At 40.3% G+C, this 19,386-nt stretch overlaps 2 protein-coding genes across 2 annotated transcripts; one reads left to right on the top strand and one right to left on the bottom strand.

Annotated features, from left to right (window-relative positions):
- The first annotated feature begins 9,657 nt into the window (after positions 1-9,657).
- On the top strand, positions 9,658-13,962 carry LOC103408450 (acyl-coenzyme A oxidase 4, peroxisomal-like). Its single transcript, XM_008347303.4, has 13 exons — positions 9,658-9,893; positions 10,280-10,384; positions 10,717-10,823; positions 10,934-11,011; positions 11,109-11,232; positions 11,358-11,431; positions 11,516-11,575; positions 11,689-11,798; positions 12,063-12,222; positions 12,686-12,762; positions 12,882-13,053; positions 13,143-13,235; positions 13,585-13,962. Exons 1-13 carry the CDS (start codon positions 9,872-9,874, stop codon positions 13,714-13,716), a joined length of 1,314 nt encoding a protein of 437 aa, XP_008345525.1. The 5' UTR covers positions 9,658-9,871; the 3' UTR covers positions 13,717-13,962.
- Positions 13,963-15,121: 1,159 nt separating this feature from the next.
- Positions 15,122-18,560, bottom strand: LOC103408449 (protein ZW2-like). The gene is made up of 2 exons (XM_008347302.3): positions 18,238-18,560; positions 15,122-15,857 (listed from the first exon to the last, which is right to left on the bottom strand). The coding sequence occupies exons 1-2, from the start codon at positions 18,558-18,560 to the stop codon at positions 15,122-15,124; spliced, it is 1,059 nt and encodes a 352-aa protein (XP_008345524.2).
- Positions 18,561-19,386: the final 826 nt, after the last annotated feature.

Consider the following 19,386-nt stretch of genomic DNA (forward strand, 5'->3'; position numbering starts at 1 on the left):
CTCCCCGAATCTTCGAGAGCCAGACCCCCAGCATGATTGCTTTATCAAAAATCGATGAGGCATCGTTCTCCGAATCAATCGAAGAGGCGCTCGCTTTCTCAAAAGCTGGGCTGCTCAGAGACCACGAGGGCCGATCTCAGAAATCGAAGAGGCACCTACTTTTCTAGCCTTGTCAGCACCTGTCACACGCACACTCAGCTTTGCAGAAATTATTGGCATTCTGTCGAAGACTTCTGGTGAAGTAGAAAGCACATGAATCTTACTGTTCAATCACCCACTTCCCACACGCAACAATAGCTCATGGGTACCACAGATAACTTTGCCAAAGTTCTCTGCCAAAGTTGAGCACGTGAAGCTTGCAGCTCCCACTACATCGCTCTGACCAAGAAAGGTAAAAGAATAGCAAAGAAACAGCACTAACAAAGTTTAGACACATAAATTTTGAAGGTCTAGCTACCATATTATTACCCACAAGGGTAAAGGAACAGTACCACTGCTGGATAATTGGAAAGTCCCTGTGTGTCAACCTCTGTGCTTCGTGGCAAGGTAGACTAGCAAACATGCCCAACCTTTACTCACTTTCGAGAAAACACTCCCAACAAGATTGCTTGCTCCAAAATCGAAGAGGCACCGTCCTCCGAATCTCGAGAGCCAGACTCCCAACATGACTACTTTCTCAAAAGCGAAGAGAGGGTAAAGGAACAGTACCATTGCTGGATAATTGGAAAGTCCCTGTGTGTCAACCTTTGTGCTTCGTGGCAAGGTAGACTAGCAAACATGCCCAACCTTTACTCACATTCGAGACAACACTCCCAACAGGATTGCTTGCTCCAAAATCGAAGAGGCACCGCCCTCCGAATCTCGAGAGCCAGACTCCCAACATGATTACTTCCTAAAAAATCGAAGAGACACTGCTCTACGAATCTCGAGAGCCAGACCCCCAGCATGATTGCTTTCTCAAAAATCGAAGAGGCATCGTTCTCCGAATCTCGAGAGCCAGATACCACAGACCACTTTTTCAAAGTGCTCTGACAGAGTTAAAACATGTGAAACTGGCAGCTCCCACTACCGTGCTATGACCAAGCAGGGTAAAGGAATAGCATTACTACTTGTTGTTAGGGAGACTCCTATATATGTCGACCTCCATCCCCAACGGACAGGCAGACCTGCAAAAATGCTCAACCCTTCATCATATCTGAGAGGGCACTCCCAACGAAGCCTTTCGAAATATTCAGCTTTCTTTCCCCCCGATAATACCTCTGCAAACAAGCTATACTAGAGCAAGAATATCTCATATCATCAGGGTTAAAAGCAAGAGTATCCCATATCATGCTTTTTCCCTGCCTTTTCCTTTGGCCTTGTTTTTACCTGCAAGACAAGGAGAAAGAGAGCAATCAGTCAGCACTTGGAATCAAGCTTCCAGCCAGGAACTGACTGCCTGGAACCCCTTACCTGATTACTTACCTGGCATTGCTCTCGAGTACTCATCTTCAACATCTTATGTTTCCAGGGAAGATTCCGCATCTGCTTGAGGAACAGATAGGGTGGAACGTACACGTGCCGATACATCCATTACTCTGTCAAAAGCAAAAGTATCCCATATCAGCAGGGTGGAACGTACTCTAGATTTGATGGACTTGTTTTGACCCTCAAATTCTTCAGTCGGCCTTATACTCTGGAGGAAACCAGAAAACCCTCCAGCTCAGTTCAAGAATAAGCCTGTGGAAAGTTACTTCTTCAAAAGCAAAAGTATCTCATATCATCTCTTCTCATTTTTCTTCTCTTTATCCTTCATGCTGCTGCAAGATGGGGAGAAGGTGAACAATCAGTCGGAGCTCTGATTGCTTACCTTGTCTGTCACCTCTTTCAGCAGACCCCCTAGCTCGGCGACTTGGGGGACTCCTACTACATGGTTTGTATCGCGCTTGACCAAGCCTGAGACTACAAGTAAGCTTCAAGTGAAATTGATACATTACCTTGTGCATCTCCACCAGTTAAAGATACCACCCCTGGATGGAGGAAGAGTACTTACAGAGAAGATGCCACATCTACCTATGAGACAGATAAGGCAAGTCAAGACGACACCACACTCCGATACTTAGAAGTTTCGTGATTACGAGATCATTCTCCCACAATATTTCCTAATGTCATTTGTACTAAATCATTCACTTGTACTCACTAAAGGAGAGCTTGAACCTATGTACTTGTGTAAACCCTTCACAATTAATGAGAACTCTTCTATTCCGTGGACGTAGCCAATCTGGGTGAACCACGTACATCTTGTGTTTGCTTTCCTATCTCTATCCATTTATATACTTATCCACACTAATGACCGGAGCAATCTAGCGAAGATCACAAAAAGCGACCGTTTTCGCTACCTAGGATCTATCTTGCAAGAGAACGGAGAATTAGATGGAGATCTCAACCATAGAATACGAGCTGGATGGATGAAGTGTAAGAGTGCATCCGGCGTGTTGTGTGACCGTCGTAGGCCACTGAAGCTCAAGGGAAAATTTTATAGGACGGCAATAAGGCCAGCGATGTTGTATGGCACAAAATGTTGGGCGGTGAAGCATCAACACGTACACAAAATAGGTGTAGCGGAGATGAGGATGCTTCGTGGGATGTGTGGGCACACGAGAAAGGATAAGATTGGGAATGAGGATATCCGAGGTAAAGTAGGAGTAGCCGAAATTGTAGGAAAGATGAGAGAAAATCGGCTCCGATGATTTGGACATGTGCAAAGAAGGCCGACTGACGCTCCGGTTCGAAGATGTGACTACGGGACAGAGGTTCAGGGCCAAAGGGGTAGAGGAAGACCTAGGAAAACTTTGGAAGAGACTCTAAGAAAAGATTTAGAGTACTTGGATCTAACGGAGGACATGACACAAAACCGAGCGCAATGGCGTTCTAGGATTCATATAGCCGACCCCACTTAGTGGGAAAAGGCTTTGTTGTTGTTGTTTAGTTTTTTCGGGCCGAGAAAGGTGATTTGGTCAAAGTTTGGATGTTCATTTTTTTAAGCGTATTTCCTTGCTCGTTCATCTTCCACGGTCGTGTGGGACAATTATAATGGGTGTAGTTATAGTTGTAGTTCCTTTCATAAGCATATTTCTTTCATAATTTATTTTAAATATTTAATTATATTACATTTAATTTGTTGTAGTTGTAGTTTTTAAATTTAAGTTGTTGTAGTTTTTATATTTAAATAATAAATTATGTTTGGCCCTATGATCATTTGACCCTCGGTTGAAGACGGTTTGTGACAGAGCTAAAATGAGTCATATGGCCATTTGACCCTCGGTTGGAGATGGTAAGAAATATGACCCTACCCTGTTCATTAAAATATTAATTTCTTGAAGGGTCAGAAGGCTAAAACAAGCTTTCTGACCAACCTTCGGTTGGAGATGACCTTAGCTGACTTCTTTTTGCATCATTTGGTTGACACAATGCCATTTGCCAATGGAGTAAATGAAGTAGACATCACGTGAAGGAAAGCAAAAGAAAACGTTATCAATGTTATAAGAAAAGTTCTATTTATACACATATTTTTACTTCATACACATCATTGTTAACTTTTTGTCATTAATCTTCTTCAATTCATTTTACACATGATAACAATACCCTATTATAAAATAATAAAAAAAGGTATTTTTTTTCTTCTTTTCATACAACCAATTTTTTTTATGTTGAATTTTAAATTTGTTGATGCACAAAACCGGAGGTCTTGGAACAACGTAAATCCGACCGTGAATTTGCATGAAATGTAAATAACACAAGATTTATCGTGGTTCACCCTAATGTTTGGGCTATGTCTACACTAATTGTATTTCTCTGACTGTATGTATGAATTACAAGGGTGAGAGGGAGTCCCCCAAAGAAAGAGAGTGTTGTTGTGTTTGTGAGGGTATTGCCCTCTGTTCGGTTTTCTCTGTTCCCTTTGTGAGGGGGCGGAGTCCCCTTTTATAGAATACGGGGCTCCTTCTTTTACATAATCATATGGGCTTGGTAATGAGGCACAATGTATAAAAGTCTGAGGCCCATTATGTGTGGTACTAACAGTAGTCCCCCAAATCTTCAGTCAAGAGAGTCTTTTGGCTGGAGACTTCAAATCCAATCCATGTGTGAGCCGAAGTGGCTAGATGTCTTCAACCAGTACTCAACCCAAGGCAATGCTCAACATAAAGCAATAATCAGCTAGATGTATCACACGTTACGAGACTGCTCGGCTGGAGGCGATGCTCGTTGCGAGGCTGCTCGACTAAAGGCTATGCTCGCAGCGAGACGTTTGCTAAGCTAGAGGCGATGCTCGTTGCGAGGCGGCTCGGCTAGAGGCAATGCTCGTTGCGAGGCTGCTCGGCTCGTGGTATTCCTCATTGCAAGTATCTACTTTATGTCGACATACACTCAGTATGAGTTGATTCTCGACATGACTCGGGTCCGCTTGTCGGGTTCGCATAGTGGGTCTATATGTCGAATTCGCAGATCGGGTCCGCAAGTCGGGTCTTTGAGTTGAGGCCATACGTAGAGTCATCGAGTTGGGACTATCTGTAGGGTCATCGAGTTGGGTCCGAGCACATAGGTGTCCCAATAAGCGAATGTCCGAGCAAATAGGTGTCTGGTCAAACAAGAGATCACCATGAGCACGTGGCTCATCAGTCTATAAGTTGGTAGACTTCGTTAATTGGCAACAATGTTGATCAGTGGACCTAGTTGCTCAATAATTCCTAACAATAAATGACAGTATAAGTACGACCGTATAATGAATAAATCAAATTGACAAAATTTGTCAAGGCAAAATATTGTATTATGTGCCTTTTGTGAATAAATGATTTAATTTGTCATGTGATAAATGACATGTTGCATAAATCAATAACGTGGTAGTAATCATGTGATATCAGAAATAATAATTATATTATTTAATCATAAGTCACAATGACATAAAAATAATAAAATTATTATTTTATTATTAGTTATCATGACACAAATAAAATAATAAGATATTATTTAAATAATACGTATCTTCGTATATCTTTGAATAATGAAACCATTCAAAATAACAAGGAGGATCTTACCATATGCTACTGCACCTTGATACTCGGAAGTCTCACGATCACTCAGTGACTTGGATTTTTCAAGTCTCCAAACGAGAAGTTTTCTTCACTCAGGAAATTAAGGGAGCACTACCTCAACCTACATGCTTCACTCACAAAGCTTCAACATACAAGCTTCAACAAAAGGAAAAATTCAAAGAACTTAGTGAAGAAGGCCTTGGTGTATTTAACACAATACGTTGAAATGAAGCAAAACTTGTTTATTGATATCTTCGATAAGTTACAAATATGTACATATACATGAATCAAAATAAACAAACAAGAGGGAGCCTTCACAAAGGTTGCTCAGGAGAAGTTTCAACAATCGGCAGAGCCCTAGAAAATGGAGGCATTAGAGGGTGATTATTCGGAGCCTCAGTATTAGGCAGAACCCCAGAAGGAGGAGGCACCGAAGGTTGATCATTTGAAGCTTCATTACGCGGTACAACCCCAGAAAACGAAGGCAATAAATGCCTTTGGAACAAACCCACAAACCTCTGATGATCAAGTAAAATCTGACCATCAGATTCCTGCAGCTGGTTGAGCTTCCTCTTCATGTTTGTAGCATAGTCATGAGCGAGCCTGTGCAACTGTTTATTCTCATGCTTAAGTCCTCTGATCTCCTGTTTAAGACTTATCACTTCAGCCGCTAATGATTCAACTTGGCGGGTTTGAGCAAATAGGCGCTGGGCCATATTAGACACAGAACCTGCACACTGAACACTGAGAGCCAAACAATCCTTAACAGCCAACTCATCATACCGTTTGGAAAGTAGTCTGTTATCTTTGGGAGTGAGAAGGTTTCTGGTCACCACCGCAGCGGTCATATCATTATCATCACAGAGTCCACAACGGTAAGAGGACCAGTATGGGATAAGAATGATGAGCGCCATATGTTGTCTTGAGAAGGTATGGCTGCCTCTTCACCAAAGTTCAAGTCAAAATGACAGTCGGATGGGCCAGACATTCTCAGAAATGATGAAGGAGAAATGAGGTGCAATAAATCTCTGAAGTAAGGGAAAATTCCTACAAGCAATAACTCTCTGAATGTACTCATTGCACACAATTGGTGCCCTTATAAAAGAAAAGGCAACAGGGCCGTTGGTTCAAAAATCAAAGAGGCACCACTCTCCGGATTTTAAAGAGGCACCACTTTCCACACGCAACATCAACTCATCGGGTACCACAGATAACTTTGCCAAAGATCTCTGACAAAATTTAGACACATAAATTTTGAAGGTCTAGCTACTCTACTATTACCCACAAGGGTAAAGGAACAACACCACTGCTTGATAACTAGAAAGTCCTAATGTGTGTCAACCTCCGTGCTTCGTGGCAAGGCAGACTAGCAAAAATGCCTAACATTTACTCATATTCGAGAAAACACTCTCAACAAGATTGCTTGCTTAAAAATCGAAGAGGAACCACTCTCTGAATCTCTAGAGTCAGACTCCCAACAGGATTACTTTCTCAAAAATCGAAGAGACACTGCTATCCGAATCTCAAGAGTCAGACTTCCAACATGATTGCTTTCTCAAAAAACGAAGAGGCACCGTTCTCTGAATCTCGAGAGCTAGATCCCCGACAGGATTGCTTGTTCGAAAATCGAAGAGGCACCGCTTTCCGAACTTCGAAAGCCAGATTTCCTTGGATAAAGCTTGTCTGCAATCTTCACACGCAACAGTAGATTTCCAGATACCACAGACCACTTTTTCAAAGCGCTCTGACAAAGTTAAAACATGTGAAGCTTGCAGCTCCCACTACATTGCTATGACTAAGAAGGGTAAAGGAATAGCATTATTACTTGCTCAAAAACCGAAGAGGCACCACCCTCCGAATCTTGAGAGCCAGACTTCCAATAAGATTACTTTCTCAAAAATCGAAGAGGCACCACTCTCCGAATCTCAAGAGCTAGACTCCCAACAAGATTGCTTTATCAAAAATCGAAAAGGCACCGCTCTCCGAATCTCGAGAACCAGATCCCCGACAGGATTGCTTGTTCGAAAACCGAAGAGGCATCGCTCTCCGAACTTTGAGAGCCAGATTTCCTTGGATAAAGCTTGTCTGCAATCTTCACACGCAACATCAGCTTTCCAGATACCACATACCACTTTTTCAAAGTGCTCTGACAAAGTTAAAACACATGAAGCTTGCAGCTCCCACTACATTGCTACGACCAAGAAGGGTAAATGAATAACATTACTACTGGTTGTTAGGGAGACTCCTATATATGTCAACCTTCATCCTCCACAGATAGGCAGACCTGTAAAAATGCTCAACCCTTCCTCATATCTGAGAGGGCACTCCCAACGAAACCTCTCGAAATACTCAGTTTTCTTCCCCCCCAATAATACCTATGCAAACTAGCCACACCAGAATAAGAGTATCTCATATCATCAGGGTCAAAAGCAAGAGTATCCCATATCATGCTTTTTCCCTGTCTTTTCATTTGCCTTTGTTCTTACCTGTAAGACAAAGAGAAAGAGAGCAATCAGTCAGCACTTGGAATCAAGTTTCCAGTCAGGAACTGACTGCCTAGAACCCCTTGCCTGATTACTTACCTAGCATTGCTCTCGAGTACTCATCTTTAACATCTTATGCTTCCAAAAAAGATACCACATCTGCCTGAGGAACAGATAGGGCAAGTGAGAAGGATACAAGGAAATATGTGGAGACAAGCACAACAGAACACATGCCGATTCATCTATTACTTTGTCAACTGCAAAAGTATCCCATATCATCAAGGTCGAACGCACTTTTGATTTGATGGACTTGTTTTGACCCTCAAATTCTTGAGTTGGCCTTATACTCTGGAGGAAACCAGAAAACCCTCCAGCCTAGTTTAAGAATAAGCCTGTGGAAAGTTACTTCTTCAAAAGCAAAAGTATCTCATATCATCTCTTCTCAATTTCCTTCTCCTTATCCTTGTTGCTGTTTACGACACAAGGAGAAGAAGAACAATCAACTGGAAGCCGAAGTCGAACCTCCGATCCAGGTTGTTTGCTTGGAAGTCTGATTGCTTACCTTGTATGTTACCTCTTTCAGCAAATCTTCTAGCTCGGCGACTTGGGGGACTCCTACTATAGGGTTTTGTATCGTACTTGACCAAGCCCGAAACTACAAGTAAGCTTTAAGTGAAATTGATACATTACCTTGTGCATCTTCATCGGTTAAAGATACCACCCTTGGATGAAAGAAAAGTACATCCAGAGAAGATGCCACATCTACGTATGAGACAGATAAGACAAGTGAAAATGATACCACACTTCAGTACTTAGAAGTTTCGTGATTACTCAATGGCTTGGATCTTGCAAGTCCCTAACTGAGGAGCTTCCCTCACTCGGGAACTTAGGAGAGCACTGTTTGTACCATACTTGACCAATCCCGAAACTAGTGAGCACCGGTCAACGTTATACCGTCAAGGACCCAGAAGAGTTTCCCTACAACCAGGAGGCCAATTACAGCATGATACGTGTGGACATCAGAAGCCAATCATAGCGCGACACATGTCAACATCAGAAGCCAATCACAACACGACACGTGTCAATGTCAGAATGAAACTAGAAACTCTCTTCTATAAATAGAGATCATTCTCTCACAATATTTCCCAATGTCATTTGTACTAAATCATTCATTAGTACTCACTAAATGAGAGCTTGAACCTATGTACTTGTGTAAACCCTTCACAATTAATAAGCACTCCTCTACTCCGTGGACGTAGCCAATCTGGGTGAACCACGTACATCTTGTGTTTGCTTCCCTGTCCCTATCCATTTACATACTTATCCACACTAGTGACCAGAACAATCTAGCGAAGGTCACAAACTTAACACTTTCTGTTGTACCAAAGTCCTCAATGATTTTGTGCATCAACAAAATTAATTTGATTTGCAAGGAAGCACTCGATTGCACATGAAGAGCAAATCTATCGGATTTGAAGTGGCTATGACCATGTTTACAAAACTCAATTGCATATAAGGAGCACATCTACCAATCCAAAGTGGTTATGCCCGTATCTACAAAACATAACTCGTCATGTATTTCATCAGAGCAAAATTTATAAGTAAAACTGAACCAAATCAATCACTTGATTTGGTCCCAACAGGAAGACTATTCAAGTATAAGGTCATAACGCTAGTTGTTTTATTTGGGTGTCATACTTTTTCTAAAAAAAATTTGCCATTCTAACAACTCACGAATTATAACAATGGGAAGCATTATATTGTGCAAGGAAAATGTTGACATTGAACGCACTGCTACATTCCATTGGCAATGTGCATAGGTAGCCATATCCTCGCTTATTGTTAGTATAAAGCGAGGCTTGAGCACCTTTTGACATGTCATAGCAAACTCACATGGATCTTTTGACATGTCATAGCAAATCACAAAAGTTGTACTAGCCTCGCTTGTTGTCAACATGAAACAAGGTTATATGTCAAAATACACTGCAAAGCTAAAGTCCCGATATGATTTGAAAAAAAAAGACAGTTAAAAGCTGATGGGTTATTTTATCCACTTATAGTATAAAATATAAAAAAAAATCTAAACAATGGGTTATTTTGTCCACTTATAGTATAAATATAAAAAAAATCATTGCCTGGAGTTGCGTGCCAACTCGTCTCCCTCATCGCTGATCCGCAAATATCCTTACGTATTGTCTCTCCAAATTCATCACCGTCCTAAATATTTCCCTCCTCTCCCAACGGAAAAAGGAAAAGAAAATTCCCCCGAACGCCAACAGTTCGAGCTCCGAGCTCCCAATTTTCCTCCTTGTCGCCATGACAGTTCCTCCGAATCAAGGTGAAATATTCAGCTCAATCGTATTTCCAGCTATTTGATTAATTTTTGTTGGCTTTTAATTAGATTTATTTTTTATTTTTATTTTTATGGATTTTTAACGATCAGAAATGATGGATTAAACAATTCTATATTTACAAATTGCAATCATATGGGGTCTCCTAGAAGTGTTAAAGATCACAACTTTGATGGAAATTATACTGAAATTCCGATTTTTTATTTTGTGGGTTAATTTTTGAGTTAAGCATTAAGTGAAGTTATTGGATTGAACTTGAAGCTTCTGGTGTTGATTTGGTTTATTCTGCAATTGTTATAAGCTGACCATGTGGCTGTGATTTCGAATTTTCGATTCGGTTTGACCGTAGCTATTACTTTGCTGATTTCTGCAGATGATGTTAAGAAGAATGAAAGGACGAATTATTTCAATTCCCCTGCATTGGATGTCTCACTTGCTTTTCCACAAGCAACGCCGGCATCCACCTTTCCTCCCTGCGGTAAGAACATTAACCATCATTATATATACATATGGTATACATAAACTCGTATATGTGTGTATGGAGAAGTTCTCTTTTGTAGAACAGTTTAGGATTTCCGCGTGTTATGTGAATCCAGACTATTGATTTGATGGAATCGTTCGGATTTGCGTATTCATCATGTCTATTTTTTGCATTTTAGTTTGTTTTTAGTTTGTTTATTTGTGAATATTTTGTACATTTCTCGTGCACCGCTTTAGTTGATTGTGAGTTAGATTTGTAATTTGAAGTGAACTAGGCAGCTTTAGTTATTAACTTCCATTTTCTTATCTCTTGGCCTTAAAAATTCACAGCCTCGGATTATTACCAGTTTGATGATCTATTGACTCCTGAGGAGCAGGCTATGAGATTGAGAGTAAGAAAGTGTATGGAGAAAGACGTCGCTCCAATTATGGCAGAGGTGTCCCTCTTGCTCTATCCATTTGTGCATTTCATATTAATGCTAAAACAGTAAGTATGTAATGATCTAACTATAAACAATTCGATTGATATGCGAATTCGTTTTTTCAGTACTGGGAGAAGGCAGAGTTTCCATTTCAAATTATTCCAAAGCTTGGTGCATTGCGCATTGCTGGTGGCACAATCAAGGTGCTTAATACATATCTTAATATGTTACTTTTAAATCTTGCGTTCAAAAATTTGGTGGATGGGTTGCTAAACTCGCTTTTGGCCTTCTTGCTATCAGGGTTATGGGTGTCCTGGTCTTTCTATTACGGCAAGTGCTTTTGCTACAGCTGAACTTGCTAGAGTTGATGCAAGCTGTTCTACTTTCGTCTTGGTTCATTCCTCACTAGCAATGCTTACTATTGGTTAGATTTGGATAATTTTACTTTTGACATTTTGATTTTAAATAACCAAACCTTCACTGAAAAATGATGCTGTTGACAAGTCAAGACTCACAACTAGTGTAACTTTTCTGGACTGTCAAGAACAGCATTATGTGGTTCAGAAGCTCAAAAGCAGAAATATCTACCTTCATTGGCTGAATTTAAAACTGTAGCCTGCTGGGTAAGCTGCTTTTTTATGATATGTGTCTGATATATTTTTATGCTAATGTCAAGATACTGAAATCTGTTCATCTGCATGTTAAAGGGTTTGACTGAGCCTGACTACGGAAGTGATGCGAGTGCCTTGAGAACGACAGCAACAAAGGTCAAGGATTTCAACATTCCCATTTGCTTCTTTATTTCTGTTGTTAAATGGTATTTGTCATGGCTCTGATCTCATGCTATATCACGTATTCTTTGTGTTGTTGGGATCATCAGGTGGAAGGAGGTTGGATACTTGAGGGCCAAAAGCGATGGATAGGAAACAGTACATTTGCTGATGTCTTGGTTATTTTTGCTAGGAATACAACAACAAATCAGATTAATGGGTATGTAAAACAGAAACATGCGATCAACCTCTTAGTATGTGTTCGGAACTTGTTAGTTAAGCTTCAAACTCATGCAAAATTTTATGAATATTTCTTTAGCTTCAAAGTTATGCAAATTCTATGAATATTTCTTTCTGATTATGTTTCCCCTTACATCCACATCGTGTTGGTATTTAGATGCTCTAGATTAATCCAAAAGTCAGCATGATGGTTTTCTGTAGCAGCACTCTCATGTTGAAAGCCTTTTTTCTCCTTCTATTTCAGATTTATAATAAAGAAGAATGCCCCTGGACTGGCAGCTACAAAAATAGAAAATAAAATTGGTCTGCGCATTGTTCAAAATGGAGATATTCTCTTAAATAAAGTATTTGTTCCTGATGAGGAAAGGCTGCCTGGTGTTAATTCTTTTCAGGATACTAGCAAGGTAAGCTGCAAAGCCGTGTTGGTGGAATTTGTTTAATCTTCTCCCTTTAGAGTAATTTAGGCATAAATTCTACTTCTTATTCGACCATATGTTTAATAAACAAGACATGAGAGGTATTACTTTCTGTACTGTGATTTGGAGATCATGTTGAAGCTTGACTAGAGATTCATCTTTGTTCTTGTTTAGCTCTTTCTTCACCTTTTGAGAGATAAGGCTTGATACTGCGTTGACATTATCCCAAAGTTATAACTCTGAATCTTCTTTCTACGTAGCATAGAGCAAAATTTTTCATTCTGTTGCCCTAACATAAAGCAGATGTGAATCAATTGATTCATTTGTTAAGGAATCTTCAAGTAGTTTACATTGTTATGGTCTCTCATTTCTCACACGTTAGAATGACACATATAATGCTGTCTTCATGAGTATTTATTGATTTGATGTTGATTTAAACTGCTGAAAACAGGTTCTTGCTGTTTCGCGTGTCATGGTTGCCTGGCAACCTATTGGTTTATCTATGGGAGTCTATGATATGTGTCACAGGTATTAAAAAGTGCCTAAGCCTCTCTCTCTCTCTCTCTCTCTCTCTCTCTCTCACATCTTCAATTCAGTGTATTTTCAAGTTTCCTTGGTACCGAGTCTGAATTATAAGGAATTGGAAGGTATCTGAAGGAGAGGAAACAATTTGGAGCCCCCCTTGCAGCTTTCCAAATCAACCAAGAGAAACTTGTTCGTATGCTTGGTAATGTTCAAGCTATGGTTCTTATAGGCTGGCGCCTCTGCAAGCTGTATGAGGCAGGTAAAATGACTCCAGGTCATGCTAGCATGGGGAAGGTAAGAAAAAATGACGTCCTGATGCATTTGGTTATCCTATTGCTTATCCATTCAAAATATTCAGAATAATAAATGTGTGCAATTTTCAGGCATGGATCACTCTGAGAGCAAGGGAAACAGTTGCTCTGGGGAGGGAATTGCTAGGTGGCAACGGAATCTTATCTGATTTTCTTGTTGCAAAGGTAATTTGCTTATTTGTGGATTTAAAATTTTACGTTTTAGAATCTATAGAAGGATTGGAACGTTTTTTATTAGATGAATTTTCAAGCTAGGACTCGAAAGCAATGATAGGATTGAGTTTGAACTTTCGCTCTGTTTGATTGACTTGCATACCCATTCCTTTGTCCTACCTTTGTCTGCAGTAAAAGAATTTGCAACGTTCGCTATGTACATCTTTAATTAGGAATCCGATTGCATTGATTTGTAAACGTGCAATTGCGAGGCTGTTTCTTTTGACACGGGCGTTTGTTATATATGTCCACCTTTTAGTTTCACCTTTTGAGCCCTTTTCATTTTGGGGTCACCTTGCAGGCTTTCGGTGATCTGGAACCCATCTACACATTCGAAGGCACGTATGACATCAACTCCTTGGTCACCGGCAGGGAAGTCACTGGCATTGCCAGCTTCAAGCCACCTGCGTCAAGCCAACGGAGCCGCCTGTAGCAGTGTAACTTCTCCGAATCTCAGCTCCCTCCGCAAGTTTGTTTCATTAACAAGGTTGTCTGATGTCAAATGGGATGAAGTAAACTTATCCATTGACAACCAAAATTAAGGACGCCTTATAAATTCTGGTTTTTGAACATTGTATCGTCATAGTTCTGAAAGACAAATAAACGATCTCAGCAGATCGCCGCATTCGACTTTTCATAGTTCTGAAAGACCCAAATAAACCATCTCACTTTTCAGTAAGTGGTAAACTGAGTTATTCGCCAAAAAAGCGCCATACCTGGGGAGGCGCCGGCGGCATAACTGGAGTGACGAAAAGAAATGAACCTTTTGAAACTTACGACCAGAGACTGCTAAACTTGGTGGTTGGGTCAACAGAAAGCTGCCAAGGCGTCTGTATTGACCACGTTATCTTACACAACAGAAGCAAAATTCCCATCACAAGCTGTTGTGTCAGACGATAGATTTTTGTTAGATTAATGCAAGGGTTTTACACTTTTTCATCATTATGGTAAATGACGACTTGCCAAAATATGTTGGGTTCAGGAAGATGAGATTTTAAGTAACGGGTAGCTAAACGTCATAAGCAGTTACATCTTTGATTGTAACTTGTAGGCTTGTAACCTTCCAAAATGTCGTCTTCTCCCCCATCAAGGCCAAGTGAGCTGATATATATCTATAATTTTTGAAAACATATTTTTGATTAACAGCTATCGTCCATGAGATAAAAAGCTGCTACTGAACGCTTGGAATCTGGTCTAATTGGCCTCCAAGTGGGAGAAAAGCTAACTTACAATCTGATTTAGTCTTGTTTTCTTGATCACTTGACACTTATACATCTTAAGGATTACATTTCTTAAGCGCTTGAAATTTGGTCTAATTGGCCCCAAGTAGGAGAAAATTTGAGTAGAAGTCTGATCAAGTCTTGTTCTCTTGACCACATTCCAAAAACCATAAAATTCTCAGTAATATATGTGATTCATTCCCTCCATTCCAATATTCATTTAACAACTTACCAATATTCACAAATACTTGGACAATTACATCATAATTCTATTCAAGTTACAATTTGTTTGAACTTTGTTAAAACACAAATTGCATCACCCCTCCCCAGCTACGTAGCTCTGCATTAAAACTCATTGCCTTTCAAATTAAAACTCATTGTGTTTCGAATTTAAACCGTCCCTGAACCTTATAATAAATTAAAATAAAAATATCACTTGTATTAAAAAAAATATACATCATCCAAGCTCCATTGCTAAATACAATCATATTAAATATAATATAGTATACATCCCAAAATTAGCATACCATAATCTAAATTATTAGCCTAACCCACCATACATTTTCCTCCGAAATAAAACCTCAAAATTAACAATAAGCCACAAAATTCTAGAAAATTCTACCACCTACTAGTACTACCAATTGGACTCCCACCGCCGCCGCTCCTTCCGCTCAATTCCCTCCGCTTCTCGGCGTCCCTCTCCAACCCCAAACTCCTAATCTTCAGCTGAAACTGCGCCACCGCCGTCAAAAACCTCACCGCCTGCCTCGAGCTCAGTATCTCCACCAGCTTCGTCACCATCGTCGTCCTCAGCAAGTTGGCATTCACCAGCACGGACTCCAATGCCGGCTTTAGCGACTCGATCACCGCGATGTCCTCCACGATCTCCCCGTCCCTGGCCCTCCCGTACCGCCGCAGCACGTCCACGAACGGCGGCGCCGCGACGCTCTCGTGAATATTGGCAAGCTTGTCGTTGAGCGCGCGCTCCTCGATCCGGGTCTCCACCCTCAGCCGGGCTATATTGATCCGCTGCCGGTCGCTGAAATCGGGCACCGACTCCGTCACTATCCGGAATACAAGACCCGGTTTGTACCCGGCGATCCAAAGGAGGGTCCTTTCGTAGGAACTAAACCACGTCGGGGAGAAAACCAGGAAAACATCCCGCTGGGCAAGTCGCGATTTCTCGTCGTAGTACTGCTGGTAATGGAGGAGAACCCGAGATATCAAATCTTGGAGGTCTTCATCTCGGGCCTCGTCGACCGTCCGCTGGGCCGATAGGAGCTCGTCGAGGAAGTGTTCTTGCCGGACCAGCCAGCCCTCGAAGAATGCCACGAATGTGTTCGATGTATTGCCGCTGTGAGAGCCGGTTGACATAACCAAAACAAAAACAGGGAAGATTTCTGGGATTTCAATGGGGACGAAATACAGAGAGATGGGCGTGATTAAATAGGAGATTGGATTTGAAAGGTGGGTTCTTTTGGTTTTTGATTTCGCTTTGTGGGCAAGTAATGCTAATGGATGGGGATACTTCGAGAGCAAGGTTCATGCATTTTGTTTCTTTAGGGAGAGAAAGAGGAGAGGAGAAAACAGAGGAGGTGATGGTCAGGCGGAGACGCGTGTGCAGGTGGATGCCATTATATATATGTATATATATATTATATATATATATAGCGAGAGAGAGAGAGAGAGAGAGAGAGAGAGAGAGAGATAATAGTTAAACGGTGGCTCCAACTGCTGTCATTAAAAGACACCGACTGATGAGAGAGAGAGAGAGAGAGAGAGAGAGAGAGAGAGAGAGGGGAGGGGATGATAAATAACTGAAAGGTCTCGGTGGGTTCCGTCGTGTAGTGAAAGCCAGAGGAGTATGAAGGTGTTCAATTCAAAGTGGTGGGAGTGGAAGGAAGAAAGGGGAAAGTTTCACTAACAAGAAGGGTTTTTTAATTTGTGATTCTTTTGGGGGTGTGTATTTTTTTCACATTTGTTTTTGTCAGAAGGTGATTTCGATTTGACAAGGAAAGGAAGGGGGTTTTGTGTTAGCTTAATGGGGGATTTTGGGCCTGCCCGGATGACTGGGCAACACGTCTCAAGGCGGCGAAGTGGAGGAATTGTGTGAAGCCAAGTCATCGTTTTGGGTTTGTTGGGGAGTGGGGAGGGTTAAACCCTCGGGGGAGGGTGTCTTTCTCAACAGGCAATGTCTTGCATTGATTAAAGGGGTGAGTTTTTTTATTTAAATGATTAAAGGGATGAGAAAGTCCGAAATTATTACAATAATGAGTAGATAGGATTTTAAGCTCATGACGCATTGGAGGTTGTTGGTGGCAGGTGGGGGTGGGGGGACTCATGCAGGTTGGAGAAATGGTGATGTACAAAAAAGAGTGAAGGTTGGTTTGGTAGCTCGACTTGTACATAACTATTTCGATTGAAAAGGGAACTAGTGTTCTGGTCGTTGTAATTTGCGGCATGTATAGAGTAGAGGAACTTATTGGTGTACTATATTGTGTCTTCAAGTCCTGTATAGAGGAGAAAAATTTATCCACAACGGAATGCACAGGTGATGTTATTGTGAAATAATTACACATTGTTATGTGTCTTATCTCTTTTAGTGGTGGTACATAATTAATTTGAGGTAGCATTTCCGTTGCATGAAAGCCTTTTTTGATACAACAATGTTCTACATTTAAGCGGGAAAGATGATATACTCTAAGACCATCTCCAATGGTGACCTAAAACTTAAAAATATTTAGCCCAAAAAATTTAGGTTTTAGCCCAGAAACAGCTTTTCTACTCCAACCCTTCTGGCCTAAAATTTTAGCCCCAGATTATCAAAGAATGAATTAAGGCTATTTTTTAAAAAAAAAAAATTATGTAGACTATCCTAAATTAATTTTATGAATATTTTAACCTAAAAATATTTAAATTCCGATAAATTTTGAAAAATCACTAAATCAATACATGAAAATCATGATAAACCACATAAACTTAATACCAACGACATTTAATAAACCACATAAACTTAAAAAAAAAAAAGACAATTAATAAACCACATAAACTTAATACAATCGAAAACTCATAGACTACATAAACTTAATAATGATATCCACCATCTTGACTTGGTGATGGACTTGGGTGATAGTCTTGAGATGAATCATCATCTTGAAATATACTCCTTGTGGCATTCCTTCGTAAAATTTCCTTTTGCTTACCACGTAAGTATTTCTTCATTTCTGAAGTGTATTTGTCGAGGTCCTCCATTATCAAATTAGTTTCGTACCTTTCTTGCTCCCTATCCCCTTGTTCCTTCATGGCCAAAAACATTTAGGCCGATTCTTTTTGCCGACGGCACTGGTTGTCGTTCATTCTTGCCATTTCGCTAGCAAATTGTGCACGTATCGGATCTTGAGACTTCCCTTTTCTCTTTGCTTCCTTTTGCTTATCTCTACCCGGGGGCCTTGGAAAAGAAGAAGTTGGGCTCATTTGGTCGACACCTTCATTGTCGGCAAAATTCACACCTTTATTGACATCATTTGGGGGTGGGGCTTCATTATGAAATAATCTTCCACATTGTTGATTCGCATCGGTTCCCCACCTCGGACAATCCTTGAGGAAGTTCCAAGCATGATGCAACTTAAAAGCTTGATTTTTTGGTGTAGTTCTTGTCTTGTAAATTGTCATTACTTTGTCACCCTATGCAACAAATACATAAAAACAATTAGTTGCAAAATACTATTATGTACATGACAACTAAAATATCAACAAAGAAAATCACAATTTCTGAGGCGCTCCTTCCACTAGGCACGTCAACCATGACTCTTTCCAAACTTCCCTTCCACAAAGTGCACGCTTTGTTGATAATCTTCCACCGATCATAAACACCACCAACTTCCCTTCGATCGGCGTTGGAATTTTCATGGAACTTATCAACGATTTTACCCCACAAAACATTTCTATTTTGATTGGTGCCGACGGCACCATCTTTGTTAACAGAAATCCATGCCAAACATAAAGCAATATCTTCGTCAAAGGTCCAATTACGACCTCTAACATGCTCTTTTGCCATCTTGAAAATTTTGGAAATGAGAAGAAATGGTATAAAGAAAAATTGGAAGAATTGTAGGAGAAAAGTAAGTTTTGTGTGGATGTTTGAACAAATACATAGGTATTTATAGAGTTTTTGGTTGAATTTTAAGTTAAATAATTTTTTAAAATTATTCTAGCTGTTGGATTTAAATTTTGACCGTTAGATCTTTTTTTTTTTACAGTTAGATTTGATTATATTCAATCTAAGCCGTTGGATTTAATAAATACATAAATATAAAACTAAAAAAAAATATTTGAACCTGGATCGTTGGATTAACCAACGGCCCATTTAAACGTAGCCGTTAGATTACAAAAAGTAGCCGTTGGGCTACTTATTGCATTGCTTTGTGGCCTAAAACTGGGCTGGTATTTGACCCTCAAATGAGTTTTAGGTTTTAGGTTAATTTTGGGTCATGGGTTGGAGTGGATTTTTTGGGGAGGGGGAGGGGGGGGGGGAAAGGGGAAATTTTAGGTTATAAATCACCATTGGAGATGGTCTAAGGGAGGGAGGCTGAGTTAGGCGATACAATGTGTTAGTCACCAACTAGGTATTAAACTCAACACAAATTTAATACATTATCGTCATTCATGTGAGTCAAACTAAAAAGATCTCACTTACACATTAAGAGTAATACTACTAAATCGTAGTTCTAAACTTCTAAGTGATTGCTGATTATAGTGAAGTTGAAGGGTAGGTGACAAATTTTCATTGACTTTTACTGATGACAGAAATTGGTTGCCATGAGATATATTCAGCAACAAGCTGCTGCTGAATAGATATTTTTGTTAAAATTGGTTCATGACGT

The sequence above is a fragment of the Malus domestica genome, chromosome 04, assembly GCF_042453785.1.
Source record: "Malus domestica chromosome 04, GDT2T_hap1".
NCBI classification, from domain to species: Eukaryota; Viridiplantae; Streptophyta; class Magnoliopsida; order Rosales; family Rosaceae; genus Malus; species Malus domestica.

Bases quoted from the DNA above. Each gene is read 5' to 3' on its own strand.
- LOC103408450 (XM_008347303.4), top strand. From the start codon at position 9,872: ATGACAGTTCCTCCGAATCAAG. The intron at 10,385-10,716 runs GTAAGAACATTA...AAAAATTCACAG, and splicing joins ATCCACCTTTCCTCCCTGCG to CCTCGGATTATTACCAGTTT. The intron at 10,824-10,933 runs GTGTCCCTCTTG...TCGTTTTTTCAG, and splicing joins TCGCTCCAATTATGGCAGAG to TACTGGGAGAAGGCAGAGTT.
- LOC103408449 (XM_008347302.3), bottom strand. From the start codon at position 18,560: ATGGCAAAAGAGCATGTTAGAGGTCGTAATTGGACCTTTGACGAAGAT. The intron at 15,858-18,237 runs GTACATAATAGT...CGGCTCTCACAG, and splicing joins GTTGATATTTTAGTTGTCAT to CGGCAATACATCGAACACAT.